At 37.4% G+C, this 14,648-nt stretch overlaps 1 protein-coding gene across 7 annotated transcripts in view; it reads right to left on the bottom strand.

The window, feature by feature from the left end:
* The window catches only part of LOC127978985 (protein 4.1), a 64,000-nt gene extending 49,352 nt beyond the window's left edge, over positions 1-14,648 (bottom strand). For 2 of the 7 annotated variants that reach the window (XM_052584038.1, XM_052584036.1), the window contains exon 1: positions 14,233-14,644. In XM_052584038.1, coding sequence (XP_052439998.1) covers positions 14,233-14,389 — 157 coding nt within the window. In that variant the 5' untranslated portion in view covers positions 14,390-14,644. Of the gene's footprint in view, positions 1-7,873; positions 8,040-14,232 lie in introns of those variants that run through there. The other 5 variants (XM_052584040.1, XM_052584042.1, XM_052584039.1 and 2 more) reach the window with 4 other exon arrangements.

Raw genomic sequence — 14,648 nt, 5'->3', positions numbered from 1 at the left:
GGTTTAGGAGTAGGTTTAGAGATACAGTTTCTACAGTATACAACCCATTAATCCTATGAAATGTGCCCATAATTAAAGGAATATTGAGTGGTGTGTGTGTGTGTGTGTGTGTGTGTGTGTATACCTTCTTAACCATATTTTGGAGACTCCCATGTTAATTGGAGCATCCCATCCCATATTTTAATGGCTCTCTGGCGCTGAAAGTGTACCTCCAGCAGCTACAGCAAGAGAACAGTAATGGTGGACCGCAGCTTCTCACTCAGGGCTGTGTATGCTAATAAGGCAGGGAGCGTCACAGATGGGCGGGACTTTCATTGACTATAACGTCATAGTCTGGAACTGCTCGTGTGGAGAGATGGTTTATGATTTTTAAGGGATTATAAAACAATGAGTAAGTGGATTTTTACCATTATAGGCTGGTGTTTTCACACACTGCGGCTACACAACTGTGTTCAAACACCTTATAAAAGTGATTTTTGTGTTCTATGGCCAGGCATGAAGGCGGTTCAGGGGTGATAAAGGTGAGAAGGATATTACCCCTCTAGGGGGGTCAGAGGGCATGCTCCCCCATAAGAAAAATGTAAATATTCCATATTTTAAAGCATCAGTCTAATGCATTTTGAGATGCTTTTTTGCCAACCTTGGGAGAGCTGGAGAAACTTAACTTCAGCCATGAGTCAAAAATTATTACTAATTAATATTACAATTACTGTAGCCTACTGTTCATCAGTCAAAAGGCGGGAGTGGAAGGGGGATAGAGCGGGAATCTTTATTGGTGTCGATTTTCAGTCTCTTTTTAATGATAGGCTTTATGCATCTGTCAATAACTGAAGAACCTAGCGCTATGATCGGTCGAACTCTTCTTCTTTTGCTGTTGCTTGCAAAAAGGCGTCACCAAGTTTTTGCGTAGTTTAAAGTGACAAATCGTACCAGCGTACTTTCAAGTCAAAATGCGTATCCGCTACGCAAATTGCATACAGGTTGGCAGGTCTGCTTATTGATAGAGCGATGGACCACTTTCCCTTCTGCCTTGTCAGTCCACTCACCTCAAAATCTACCTCCTTAAAAACGGTAGCCTTTTGCTAATAATTTTCCAATGTTAGCTGGCTAACGTTGCGTTCTCTCCTGCTGTGTTCAAGGACTCAATTCATCAAGCTATAGCTAACGTTAGCTAAGTCCATGTCAACAGAGCTCCTGGGTAACTTAACTTATATAAACCAGAAAATATTAAAATTATTGTTTTCAAAATGGTGAATTTCGCCGAAAGGTGAGGGATTTTCATGTATGTATGGCACCTTTAAAGGTGCTGTATGATTTTGACTCTACTAAAGCATAAAAATACTGTAAGATGTTAGCATATTTGTTTATCTGAAAAACAATGCTGCAGTCAGTTATTCTTCTTTGAAAATATGTGTTCCGGCCGGAATGTCTGTCTCTGTTTTGGCTTCTGAAACCCGCCCACTGCCAGTTTACCCAACTGTATTTCAGTACCCCGGGTTAGCAGTTGGCCTAAAAAACACATTTTGTTTCATTTATCAAGTGGGCTCGCTCCTGTTGGTGTCATCAATCTGGCAACCTGTGTGTGTGTGTGTGTGTGTGTGTGTGTGTGTGTGTGTCAAATCTGGGGAGGAGGGACCATGTGAAAAAAACTCTCCAATATTTTGAATTTGGACTGCAATTCCTAGTTCAACCCCTCGGTGTCAATCCTACATACCGCCCCTTTAAATAAACATTTAATAACAACATAATAACGATTACTCCACTGTTCCACTGTACAAACACTTTATCTATAAATAAATTAGTATTTTAGTTTTGATAATAATAAATAAAATACATGTTCAACAGAATAGTAAATGACTATTAAGAATACTCCACTGAACAAACTCTCTGAAGCTCTGTTTTTGTTTGGATCCTCTGGCCGCTAATACCACTGTATTTACACTAATCCACTCTCTACAGTCCCCTCCCCCTCCACACACACACACACACACACACACACACACACACTTCTCCATCTCCCCTCCATCAATACATCACACAGCTCTCATATGGAAATAACATCACTTATAACTCTTTTAAAATACACACTCCCCATGAACCAAAACAGACTTTTATCCCATTTTTGCCATTGGACACCCACAACTTTATCTAATTACAGCTCTCTAAATTATATAAACACACACTCACAAAATCATCCTCGACACTGCCCACGCACAACATCATCCCTTTACAGTTCACCTAAACCCACAGGTACAAACACACACACATACCCCATCATCCTCTTATGCATCAAGTGCAGATACACACACACACACACTCATCCAATTATATCTCAGTGCAACCCTTACAGTGTATTACAGTCAACTGTGTTCAGATGACAGCAGGCAAAACTCACGTCCACAACAACAACACGTCTGTGTATAGTTGCTGAAGCCATCTTCCTTATCTCACACACACACACAGAGACCTCTGACCTGTCCTGACACACTTCATAAAGGAACACACTCAAATTATTGACACAGATCATAATCAATCCCACAAGAACCCAAGATCAGATTAAACTGACACATCAATACTCATTATCTTCACAGACCTAGCTTCATACCAGTCCTGCTTTTCTCTGGATGAGACACGGGTTAGGTTGTATAGCTAAATAAAATATACAGCAATATTCTTCCACCTTTTGTTTGCATTTTATACATACATATATATATATATATTATACTTGGCAAGTTCATTTTTCATAATAACAGACATCTGTTGTTAGCATTCTTGGCAATTTTAATGAGGCTTTTTAAATAGTGTTTATATCGTTATCGGAATTATATCGTATCGGCCAAAATTAAGAAACTTTATCATGATATACATTTTGGCCACATCGTCCAGCCCTAGTACAAATATGTACTATTTAGGTAATAAATTTATACTTTTGAGATATGCACCCTTTAGGAGCAAATAAGGTACAAAGGTGTGCGTTTAAAAAAGGTATCCCTCAAAGGGACAGCTTTTGTACTTTTTCTCTTTTTTGACTATGCAGAACAAATGCTTTTGACTGACAAAGCTTTGTTTTAATAATCATCAAGTTCACTGTGTGTTTGTTCAGCAGTGTTGTGGGTAACGCGTTACAAAGTAACGCGTTAGAGTACTCTAATTACTTTTTTCCTGAAATGTGTAACTTAACGCGTTAGTTTCGTGCGTAAGTAATCAGTAACTTAGTTATTTTTTTAAAAAAGTAATCCGTTATTTTAAGGAAAGGAAAATCCCGACTGCAGCCTGCTTTTTGTCAGACAGTATGCCTAGGTCTACTGTGCCACCTGCGGATGTATCAGCGGAGCCGAAGCTCTGTGATTGTAAAGTCAATGGCTGTGATGCGTCTGTGCCCTGCGCCTGACCCTGTGTGTGTGTGGGGGGCTTTTTTTTTTTTTTCGAACTCCCGGCAAGATAGCAGAGAGGACCGCGTTTTGTTTATGGAAGTACGCACATTATTTTCAATTTGTCAACGAAAAAGAAAAGAACATAACGGTAAAATGCACGCTCTGTGAGTGACACTTTAATAATAATTAGTTCGGCTATTAAGCGATTTGTCATTTGCCTGTGTGGCAGTGAAGGATTTAATTCGGTCTGTTTGTTATCATTTTTGTCTGACAGGCAGCTGTTAATTTCTGTTAGATCGTTGGCTGGCTGGTTGTTCATCATTTCTAAATGGATTTAAATCTGCAAGCCTGTTTAAGGTTGTGTTTACAAGTAAGCATACTTGTACTTTGATAACTGCATTATTTAAAGTTAAAGAAAAATCAGGAGTTATCTTGTGGTGCTCATAATATACAGTAGCCTAGGCTACCCGGGCTGGGTAACGTTAGGTGCGAATTTTGATTAATAATATGTTCTGTGATAATAAATAAATAAAACGCCATGTGGAATAGCCGATTGCTGACTGTCTTTCCTGTTATTGTTATCCTGCAGTGTTAATTTAGTCGGATGACTGACGTTATTCATTGTCGGGAGTCACGACTTCTAGGTGCATTTAAAGGGGCCGGGGGCTGTGTCTGTCATGTGTGAGCCCCTGCAAACTGCTTTTAATTTTTGGTAACGCATGAGTACTCTAACGCGTTACTTTTATGAATAGGTAACGCTGTATCATAACTGATTACTTTTAATTGATGGTAACGTTGTAACCTAACTAACTACTTTCCAAAGTAACTATACCCAACACTGTTGTTCAGTAGTACAGCATCACTGTAATTAATAAAAACAGAGCATCATTAAACATCTAGACTATATTTGTGTTTATTTACAAACATCAAGCTAATCAGGGGATTCATGTGGAAATGTTCCAGGAAGCACAGATCGGTTTTCAAAAACAAGATGTGTAAAAGCAGCAGTATATTAGCATACTATATTATACAGTCAGAGAGCAGACTCACACGTCTCAGTCCAGCACACTGATGCTGCAGTCCATCAGGACTCAATTATTAGGACGGACTGATGGCTTCTGGCCAACCGACCAACCTCACACGTGCTCTTTTGGGCCATTTTTGCCAAGTGACACTATAGTCTACACTTTGTCATGCAAACTTAAAAATGGGAAAATATATATCTTTTTTACATCTATAAACAATCTATAAACTGGAAGCTCCTAACATCAAGACAAATTCCTGGTGAGTGTAAACACACTCGGCAATAACGCTTTCTAATTCTGAATAAAGCTCTTTCTCAACTTCCTTTTCCAACAGTTTCAGCAAAATAATTTTAGACTGCACTCAACAAGAGTATTTCTAGCTGGTTAAACTATTTAGCATAATCGGAAAATGCATATCCACTATTAAAATCTATCCTCCATTATTCTGGGGGATTGAGAAAGGATGCTGGAAATCTCTGGATAAATCCCCAGGAATAACAGCTCCTGCTCTGGAATGCTGCACTGTGATTGGCTGGCAGGAGCAAGAGCTGCTGATTGGGCATAAAAATGGCAAGCGGGGACCCCACAGGAGCAGGTGTGACAGCACACCCAACACAAACACATTCACGCCAGCAGCCACACAAATCACACACTTTCACTTCACTGAGCGCTATGAACAAAATCACTAACTTATATACAAGTGTGAACTACACAAACTCATTGTTTTGCATCAGATGTATGGAAAAGAGCAACGTGAACATCCTCAGCTCAATGAAAGGCTCTATTCCTTTAAAACACATATACATACAATTTGGCTCTTGATTGGATGGATGCACAACAACAATGCCTTCCTCTGGGTGCATCATCTCACATTAGTTTCTTCTTCTGTGTTTACTTTCAGTCACCCCAGCACTGATGCCACATCAACAGAGGCACTTTAGGGGTTCGGTGACAGTAAACGATGGGAAGACAGAGTAAACGGAGTTGTGGAAAGCCTAAGTGCTGTATGCAGAAAGTGAGCTTAAGACTGGAAAGCGGCTTTCAAATTAATCGGGGTCCTGTGCTGGATTAGACAGAAACGCTCTCTCTCTCTAACGTAGTGTGAACAAGCTTCTGGATCTCACTGTCAGTTGTTCTTGCTCTCACTGTAATGTTGGTCTGCATCTTTAGACGCCCGGTTTCTGCTCACCCTGGGCTCAAGGACAGGAGCCAGCTGTGAATGACCCAGAAAACTGTTGCCTAAGCAATCTCGATTTACATAGACAACAGAAACACAGAACATGGAGGGAGACGCTATATGTTTTGACCATTAAACCTTAAGTGTCTATTATCTTTCTGATGTTAAAATCCTTTTCCGTATTCCAGTTTGATGTGCTGAGACGATAAGTAAGATATTAGCAGGCTGACTTCATGAATACACTTACATATTCTTTTAAAAATTTCAATTAAACTAATTCACCTTTTAAAAATAACTTTTTAAAGTAAATGTTTTTATGAAACAAACCTAGATAATGCAACCAGATCACATTCTGAGCAATCACTCTCATATTTTCTTAAAAAGTAATGACTAGTTGTTTTTGTAATTCCATCTGGTGCCACTAATGTTGCCAAAATTGCACTTTACCTTTTAAGAGCCTCTAGATCTGATAAACAAGCGTCCAATCAGAGATAGGTCCGATAAACCAAATTAAGATGCCAATTTTCAGCAAACCACTGATGGACAGACCAAATATGACCAAATTAACAAAATGAGAGATTCCTCTTGGGACAACCAAAGGGTAATGGCTGGGGCCGTGAAACACACACACACACACACACACACACACACAGGGGCTCAGAAGGATGAACTCAGAACAATCAAACCAATCAATGACCACATGGTCACACAGTGCACCTGATCTCCATGGACACGAAACAGATGGGGGCGGTCGCTCGAGACGGCGAGAGCAAAACAGACAGAAAACACCAGGGGAAAAAAAGCAGAAAGAGAGAAACAGAAGAACTACCAAAAAAACATTTAACAAACAAAGAAAACTGAAAATTCAAGAAACTTGAATTACGAAAACGAAATATTACAGATCAACGAGAAACAGAAAGCATAACAGAACCATTTACAACACCCTGAGCCCCAAACAATAACACTTCAGCCATTAAACACTCCAGGTGGGGCGAGCTTATGAACTCTCACAAATCATAATTCTACAAAGAATTTCTAATTTCAACAGAAACACACAAACCCTGATGAACCCTGATAGTGTGTTAGACCTCCTTCTGATCTGAAATGCATCATGTGCAGAAGTTGCTGGGCTGTCAAGAACAAACAAACACCAGAGAGACCTTAAGGAACCGAAACCATTTATCTGTTTGTGCTATAAACAGACATAACTCATGAGTGCTTTTGCTGCACAACAGAATGATAGCAAAGAGCGTGCAAACAACATGCACATTCAGAAAATAGCATGTTAATCAAAAGAAAACGGCATTTTTATGACACATCTCTGTCTATTTTTTTTTTTTTTTAACAAATACAAAGGCTAAACCACTTCTGTTTATAAATGGGGATTGATTGCATAAGATTTCTGAATGGGCTCAGACTGATGCCAAAGCACAGGGACAATAAACTGAAGGTATCTATTATAGTAACATTGCCTGGGGGTTGAAATGCAATGCTAAGTCTCCAGGACTCACTGCATGTGAGCATTAGTTGACTTCAACACTGTGGGAGACTGATGATGATGCAGAAGGACATCTGACATTTAAACATAATAATTGTTTGGTGCAGCCACATTTATTCTGTATTATTAAATAATACCGAATAAAAAAAGCCGATTTGGATGTCACCATTTGAAGCACGTTTCAGAAAGAAAGAAAAAACCAAGATAACTCCAGCGCCCTTAATTTGATCGTATATAATCTAATTAGCTATCTACCCTAATCAAACCGAGTAACAACAGTGTTATACACAACAAGATTTAGTAATAAACACTGAAATATCAATATAACGTTGTTTGGCGTAATACACCTGTCTGAAGAAACGTAAACAAGCGCTTTATTCTCTCACGAGACATTTTCCCAGGACACGACCCAGAGGACATAAAACTGCATCAGAAATGATACATTCCGCGACTAATTTGGGATATTTAAAAGCAAAGCAGTTAAGAACTGAAAATATTTGCATGTACTGAGTGCTATTAACCATTAGATCTATGAGATGCGAACAGCCCGCCAACAAAGCGACGAAACAATACAACAAATCAGAGCTCTCGACTATAACTTTAGGGGTTTTATAGTTTTTTGATAGCTGTCCATCAAAAAAAAAACATTTATATTGAGGGTCATAATGTATGAGCAGGTGCAAGTGAATGAAATGTCTGAAAATGGCGCCTAATGTGAAAAAAACAAAACAAAACAAATGTCAACAGATCCCCGTCCTCGCGAGCATCGCACAATACATAATCCAGCTTGCTCTCTTACCTTTCCCTTTAATTCATCAACGAGTAGAAATAATCCAGCACAAGATATCCAGAAACCGCTTTCCCTCAGATTTCACACAACGAGCAAACTCATAAACAAAATCATCCAAGCTGTTTTAAAACGGTGTTTAGATTCTAGTAAAAAGGGGGGTCTAGCTATGCAATGAGCCGAGCGTATTTGGAAAGGCGGCCAATGGGAGACGAGCAGAGATAGGAATGAGCCAATCAGACGCGAGAACACTGAGCTTCGGTCCCTGCGCTAAAGCTGTAGCAGCATCGTAACCAAGGAGACTTAGAAACGGGATCAACCGGATTCGTCTTGAAAAACAAACCGCTTTTTATCAGCTTCATAACCCCCAAATAAAATAAAATACACAAATATTATCAGACGCAGCTGGACGCAGATTTAATCTTAGTAACATCAGATAAAAGTTTTGCTCTTTAAGTGGAAAAATCTCCACCTCCTCTAAATTATTTAATTTATTTTAATTCAATTTTATTTCGTTTATTATTTTATTTCATTGTATTGTATTTCATTTTTGTATGTATTTTTGAGCCATTTTATTTTATTACCATTTCTTTTGAAGCAAAAAAAAAAAAAAAAAAAAAAAATAGTTATTGTCACAAATCTCAGATATAAACCTCATAATTCAGGTTCAGATATGCGGTGTATCCTGCTATTTATGGACTACCTTCTCCATTAGACTGTAGTAAATCTCAGAGTTTTGTTAAAGCACACAATAATTGTGACTGGAGGGTTTGGAGTGACCCCTCTGCCCTCAGAATATGCCATCATCCATCACTACTAGTAAATAATGCATGATGGTGGCGCCCTAGCGAAACTGCACAAACTAAAAGTGCATGTGCATTTTTATTTGCACACATTTATTTGTTCTGGTGTGGAGGAGCATTCAGCAAACAGTCTTAAAAATAAGGGTTCTTTAGTGACTTCATTGAAGAACCTTTAACATCCATGGAATATTTAGATTACGTTTTTAGAATATTAAAATGTTCTTCACACTTTAGAAGTACTTTATAGAACAGTTCATGCAAAGGTTCTTTGGGATCCAAAAACAGGATCACTGAGAAAACCCACTTTTGGAACTTAGAAACTTCAAGCATGATTGAAATATTACTGGTTTTAAAACATAAGAGACCTCGAGGGACGTCATAAAGCTTTGTCCTTTTTTTTTTTTTTGGAAACATAACTGTATCTTTTATTAGAGGCTGGTTTGATTGATAATTAATAGTATATGGATCTCTGTCTGTGACATTCTGGTCTCCTGTGGTTCCCACATCAGGAGAATTGGCCCTTCCCTTCACTAATTTAAAGGGCCATACATCTGCTCAAACAGAATGACAGCAGCAAGCAGACAGTCCCAGTCCCCAGAGATGGGCGGGACAGAAGGCAGACAATCACACCCCGTCCTTCCAGAACCTCCTGCATCTCCTCCTCCAGATCTTCTCCATTCACATCTATGCTAGTGGCACCAGCTGGGCACCAAAGCCCTAATTACTGCTCGCCAAGCAGTGCATCTCTAACCTGACAGGCCGTATGAGACGTCCTGCCGGAGGAGTCATGTCAGACGCGCTAACGCTAACATGGGCCAGAGATTTAGGGGATCATTAGCGAAGTCAAAAATCATCAGCACTCTGTCTGTGTTTCAAACGCAGCATCTCAGGATGTCTAGAGACTTCACACAAAGCTTTACTTTTACAAACAGTAATGAAGATAAACACTATCATCACTGGCAGGAAAATACATGCAGGAATAATACAGATTTTACTGTTGTTGTTCAAGGGAAGTCTATTACGCTCACCAAGCCTGCATTCATTTGATCAAAATACATAAATAGATCACAGTCTTCGGTGTCACATGATCCTTCAGAAATGAATCTGATTTGCTGATCGTTTATTATTGGTGCTCAGTTATGTTCTAAATGCTGAAAACAGCTCCTTAGTAAATGGATAGAAATTTGAACCTTTGAAATAGAAATCTTTTGTAATTATAAGTGCCATTACTGTAGACTTTGATCAATTCAGTCTGTTCTTGTTGAATAAACGTATTCATTTTTTTTTTTTCTTGATGCAGCAGCAAAACTGACAGCATTAATCTACATTGATAATAATCAGAAATGTTTCATGAGCAGCAAATCCGCATATTGTAATGATTTCTGAAAATCATGTGACACTGAAGACTGGAGGAACGATGCTGAAAATTCAGTTTCAATCACAGTATATATTTCACAGTAATGCTGCTGATGTTTTTTCGCCTTGGAAATTGCAGCTTGGGTTGGCAAAAGGCCCTTATAAAAAATGTGAAAAATACACAATTTTTTACTATGAATTATTAAATGGCAGTGTAAGTGGAAACATTTTTGTTGCCATACAATGAGGCAAGATACAATTAGTAACAGTAAGACAGCAAATGAAATATACAGTTTAACAGCTGGGTAAAATAAAATAAAATGAAATAATAAAATAAAATACATTTAATACAACAAACAAACAGTTTATGTATTAAATGACATACTTTAATATATATATATATATATATATATATATATATATATATATATATATATATATATATATATATATATATATATATATATATATATATATATTATTCTGGATTAATTGCATCCAGAATAAAAGTATTTGTTCCATCATCTTTTTTGTTCTGTTTTGTTTACAAATACTTTTTTGTGATGAACTCATCCAGTGTACTTGCTCTCTTCCTCGGGGTGTTTTTGAGTGTCACTGTTTCCTGCTGGGATGAATATTTTGGTCTGTTTTTGTGTTTTGCTGTCTGGCATGTTGTTAATCCAGAGCTCAAGCCAGTGGCCACCTGTTCCTCCGTTTCCTCATCTGACTCTCTGCTGACATCTGCTGACACTCTGTAAATATGCGCTCATTTTTATCTCTGGCTCACAAAATGAAGCAAATAAAGTATGATATATCCTCCTGAGACACGATTTTTTTTTTAGAGCATAAGAAAAAATTGAAAAATTATATTTTATTCATATCATGCTATGTCCACAGTAGAGAACACTGTGACTAAATATATATATATATATATATATATATATATATATATATATATATATATACATGAATATGAATGAATGAAGTACATGAATGAACCTGTTGTGAGGTTTTACAGTATAATAGTTTACAACTGCAACTAGAAATTCATAAAAGGAATTTACAGTATTTTACAGTAATTTCATCTTTAAAGCCTTACATTTTATTCAAATATAAGTAAATAAATATAATTAATTAATTGTATACCCTTTTCTGGAAGCTATTTCCTAAGCAGGGTTTTGTAAAAGATCTCTTTGCAGTCTGTTCCCATTTCCCATCATCTGTCAGAGTCTGAACCCTGTGAAACCTTCATCAGCCTGAGGTTTTGTGTTTCAGGCCTCATCTCTGACAGCACAGATACACTGATCTGATTCCATCTGTCCGTCTCTAGATAGCTGTACTTTCTCAATCGCTGTTTTAAATACAATTTTTGGATTTTCTTAAAATCTTACACTTGACAGCCAGAAATATGAAGTCGGGGCAGAAGAGAGCATACATTTCTGCTTTCATGCTGCTTTGCACACTGTATTTAGCACAGGGAAGACTGATACATCACACTGCATTAAACTAATGTGAGTTCACTGACAGAAGCATACTGTGACCTTTTTGTTGTGCTGAGCTTTGCAGATCTCAATATAAAGATTAGAAGTAAAATGACAGACTCACCACAAATCACATCAGACCGTTTCCAACGACATCAGCAGCCAGTGAAGGATGATCCAGTTCAGTCGTGAAAACAGAAGCAAGAGAGGCAGAGAAAACAAATCAGAAACACGTCTGAAGACAGATAAACTGTAAGCATACTTAGTCAATCTGAGCTAATGAAGTAAATAAAGTACATTTTGATTTCATGTAGACTTAAAAGCATGGTCAAATCCCACTAAAGAGAAGAATGTAAGAGGCACTTATACAGTATTGCTACTTTAAACCCAGGAAACTTGGACAGTTCTTTCTACCTCAGCAGTCTGGAAAAATATAGTAGGTGAAAATATGAGCTAGCTCTCTATAAATACTTTCTCTTGTTCTTATCACTCGCTAGTAATGTTCAATATTTAATGTTGCCCAGAATGAAACCAAACTCCCATAAAGCTGAAGACAGGTGCCTCGTGTTTCATTATCCTGATGCTGCTTTTCTCCACAGCCTTTCTTGCTCCCCTAAATTACATTTCCAAAAGATAATGAAGAACATGACTTGATCACAAGAGGACGGAATGGATACCAAGTTTTTTTTTGAGAAAAATAACTCATCTTAAACTCTGCTCCTCACACAGAGCTATTACTTCAGATGACTTTTATTATAGTACACCAAACTGATGGACTATTCCATGATCTTTGTGTGTTGCTTTTCACTTGTCACTTTATGCTTTCTATGGAAAATCCTGCTAAACACTTTCAGATGTGAAGATGGGATTACAGAGGTGTCTTTAATACACAGGAAAAATCCATGTTTAGACAACCTGGGAATACAGTTTCACGTCTTCCAAAGAGAAGAGACGAGATGTCATCATTACTTTAAGATTTCACCACAAAGGTTAGGATAAAAATGGCAGTCCTTATTGTGTTCAGAGTTACACATGAACAGTTAAAGTCTATGGTGCATAGATTTATGCTTTCATTGTGTTTTTATTTTAAGTGGTCATTTCCAAAGCATGCCAGTACAGCTTAATATGGACTGGAAATAAATGGAAAATGTCTTTAACCTTATTCGAAACAAAAAAAAGACAAGTTTGTATCCACTTTCTGACACTGATGAGAGGTAATAATAATGCAATAGTCTGCAATTACTGCTTAAAGTATTAAAAATCATCGGTGAAAGCATTCAGTTCAGAGTCAGGGCTGAAAACCCTTGTGAAAATGAAGTGTGCTTAGCTGAATGAGCACATGTAGAATACTTTTTTTTCTGAACTTGCAGATAATACAATATTAACAAAATAAAAGGCCACTTTAGTTTACTAAGAGTTCACTGTCATTAGTGTTTCTAAACACATTAAAAACATACTTTGAAATAGTATGTAGTACTTTTACTAAATGTACTAAATTGTAACTTAATCATTACAAATGTGTAATTACGTACTATTTATGTAAATACATGATGTACAAGTTTCAGTGGAAATTACATTAGTGTATTTTAGTTCATTATAATTATGAAGTTACATATAAAGATGAACTTAAGTTTTAAAAAACCATAAAAACTTATATATTTTTTTCATTTAGTTAATATAATAACATGCTATTAATGGTCTTAAGGCGAGACACTGCAGGTGAATAGGGTAAAAGAAATAACTAATAGTTATCACCTTACTTACCCAGTTGATTGATTACATTGATTATTGCAAACATTTTTTGTATTACTAGTATTCAAAAATGTTATGTTTAAATATGCAAATGAGGCATTATTTAATGAAATATGCGCTAATTTGCCAAAATGTCTAGTACAAAAATCTGAACACAAGATTAAGTCAGTTTAATTATTATTATTATTTTTTTATTTTATTTTTTTTTTACATATTAGAGTCAAATGTTTTTACAGAGGGAATTCTGGGTATCTTTTTTTTGTCACTCCATAATTCAGAAAATACTTTGAACAGCCAGAATTCAGTATATTTTAACAATTTTGGGGGGAATAAAATGTTGTTTATAATCAATGAAAATATATATGAACAAATCCCTCTGTAATGTTTGGTGTGTGTGAGTGCTACTGAAGTGGAGATTTATGGCTCAGTGTTGGAGAAAAAACTTTAAAAATATGTATTGTATCTATTGACACAAACAGATAAAGTGCTATAAAAGAAACACTTAACAGTGTCTTTTGGATGTTTTCCTTCCACTAGTTTGAAACAGCACAAAATCTCAAAAGCCGGCAACAGAGCCCACTGTAAGAGAGCATGCGGCCAATAGAGAGAGAGCGTGGAGTGAAGCTCCGCCCACTGCACTGTGGCTGAGAGTCAGCTGATTATACAGCTGGGACTGATGGACTTCGAGGAGGACCTTATAGACTGGGAAAACCGACCTGTCCCCTCTCCTCGCTCCTTCATCCCCGCTGATCCCGTCCACCCCTGAATGGGCTCCCATTTCCCAATACAGCCCAGAGAAAGTTCCTGTTCCCATGTCTAGCCCAAGAGGGGTTCCTGTTCATGAGTTGCCGTGTTGCAGGGTTAATTTTTCATCGAATTTTCTTGTTGGTAATAAACATTTAAACTGTTATCCATTGTATTTTATGTTGTTCGGTATCAAAAAACGAAATATAATATGAAAAAGTAGGTAATATCTTACAGCAGTTTGCAACGATTCTCCTTTCCCCCACAATGCATTGCATCACGTCACCTTGGCCAGAGAATTTGCCATAACCCGCCTTGAGAGCATTGAGAGAGACTAGAGAGACGAGTAGTAGACGAGAGTATTCAGATTGTAGATAAATAGATAAATACATAGAGATAGATAGGTAGACAGACAGACAGACAGATAGATAGATAGATAGATAGATAGATAGATAGATAGATAGATATCAACCAACAGCGACCAAAACGCACTCAGTTCCCAACACCACAAGCTGTCAATGCAGTTTCCATGGGATGGCACCGCCCACACAGGTGCCTGCCAAACACAGCGACAGACACGCGGCTACATTTGCAACAACATTTTCACTGGAGAAAGAGATAAACGCTTAGAAACACCCATATAGCTAGCAT

The sequence above is a fragment of the Carassius gibelio genome, chromosome B19 (genome assembly GCF_023724105.1).
Source record: "Carassius gibelio isolate Cgi1373 ecotype wild population from Czech Republic chromosome B19, carGib1.2-hapl.c, whole genome shotgun sequence".
Lineage (NCBI taxonomy): Eukaryota > Metazoa > Chordata > Actinopteri > Cypriniformes > Cyprinidae > Carassius > Carassius gibelio.
This window is presented reverse-complemented; position numbering and strand designations above follow the sequence as displayed.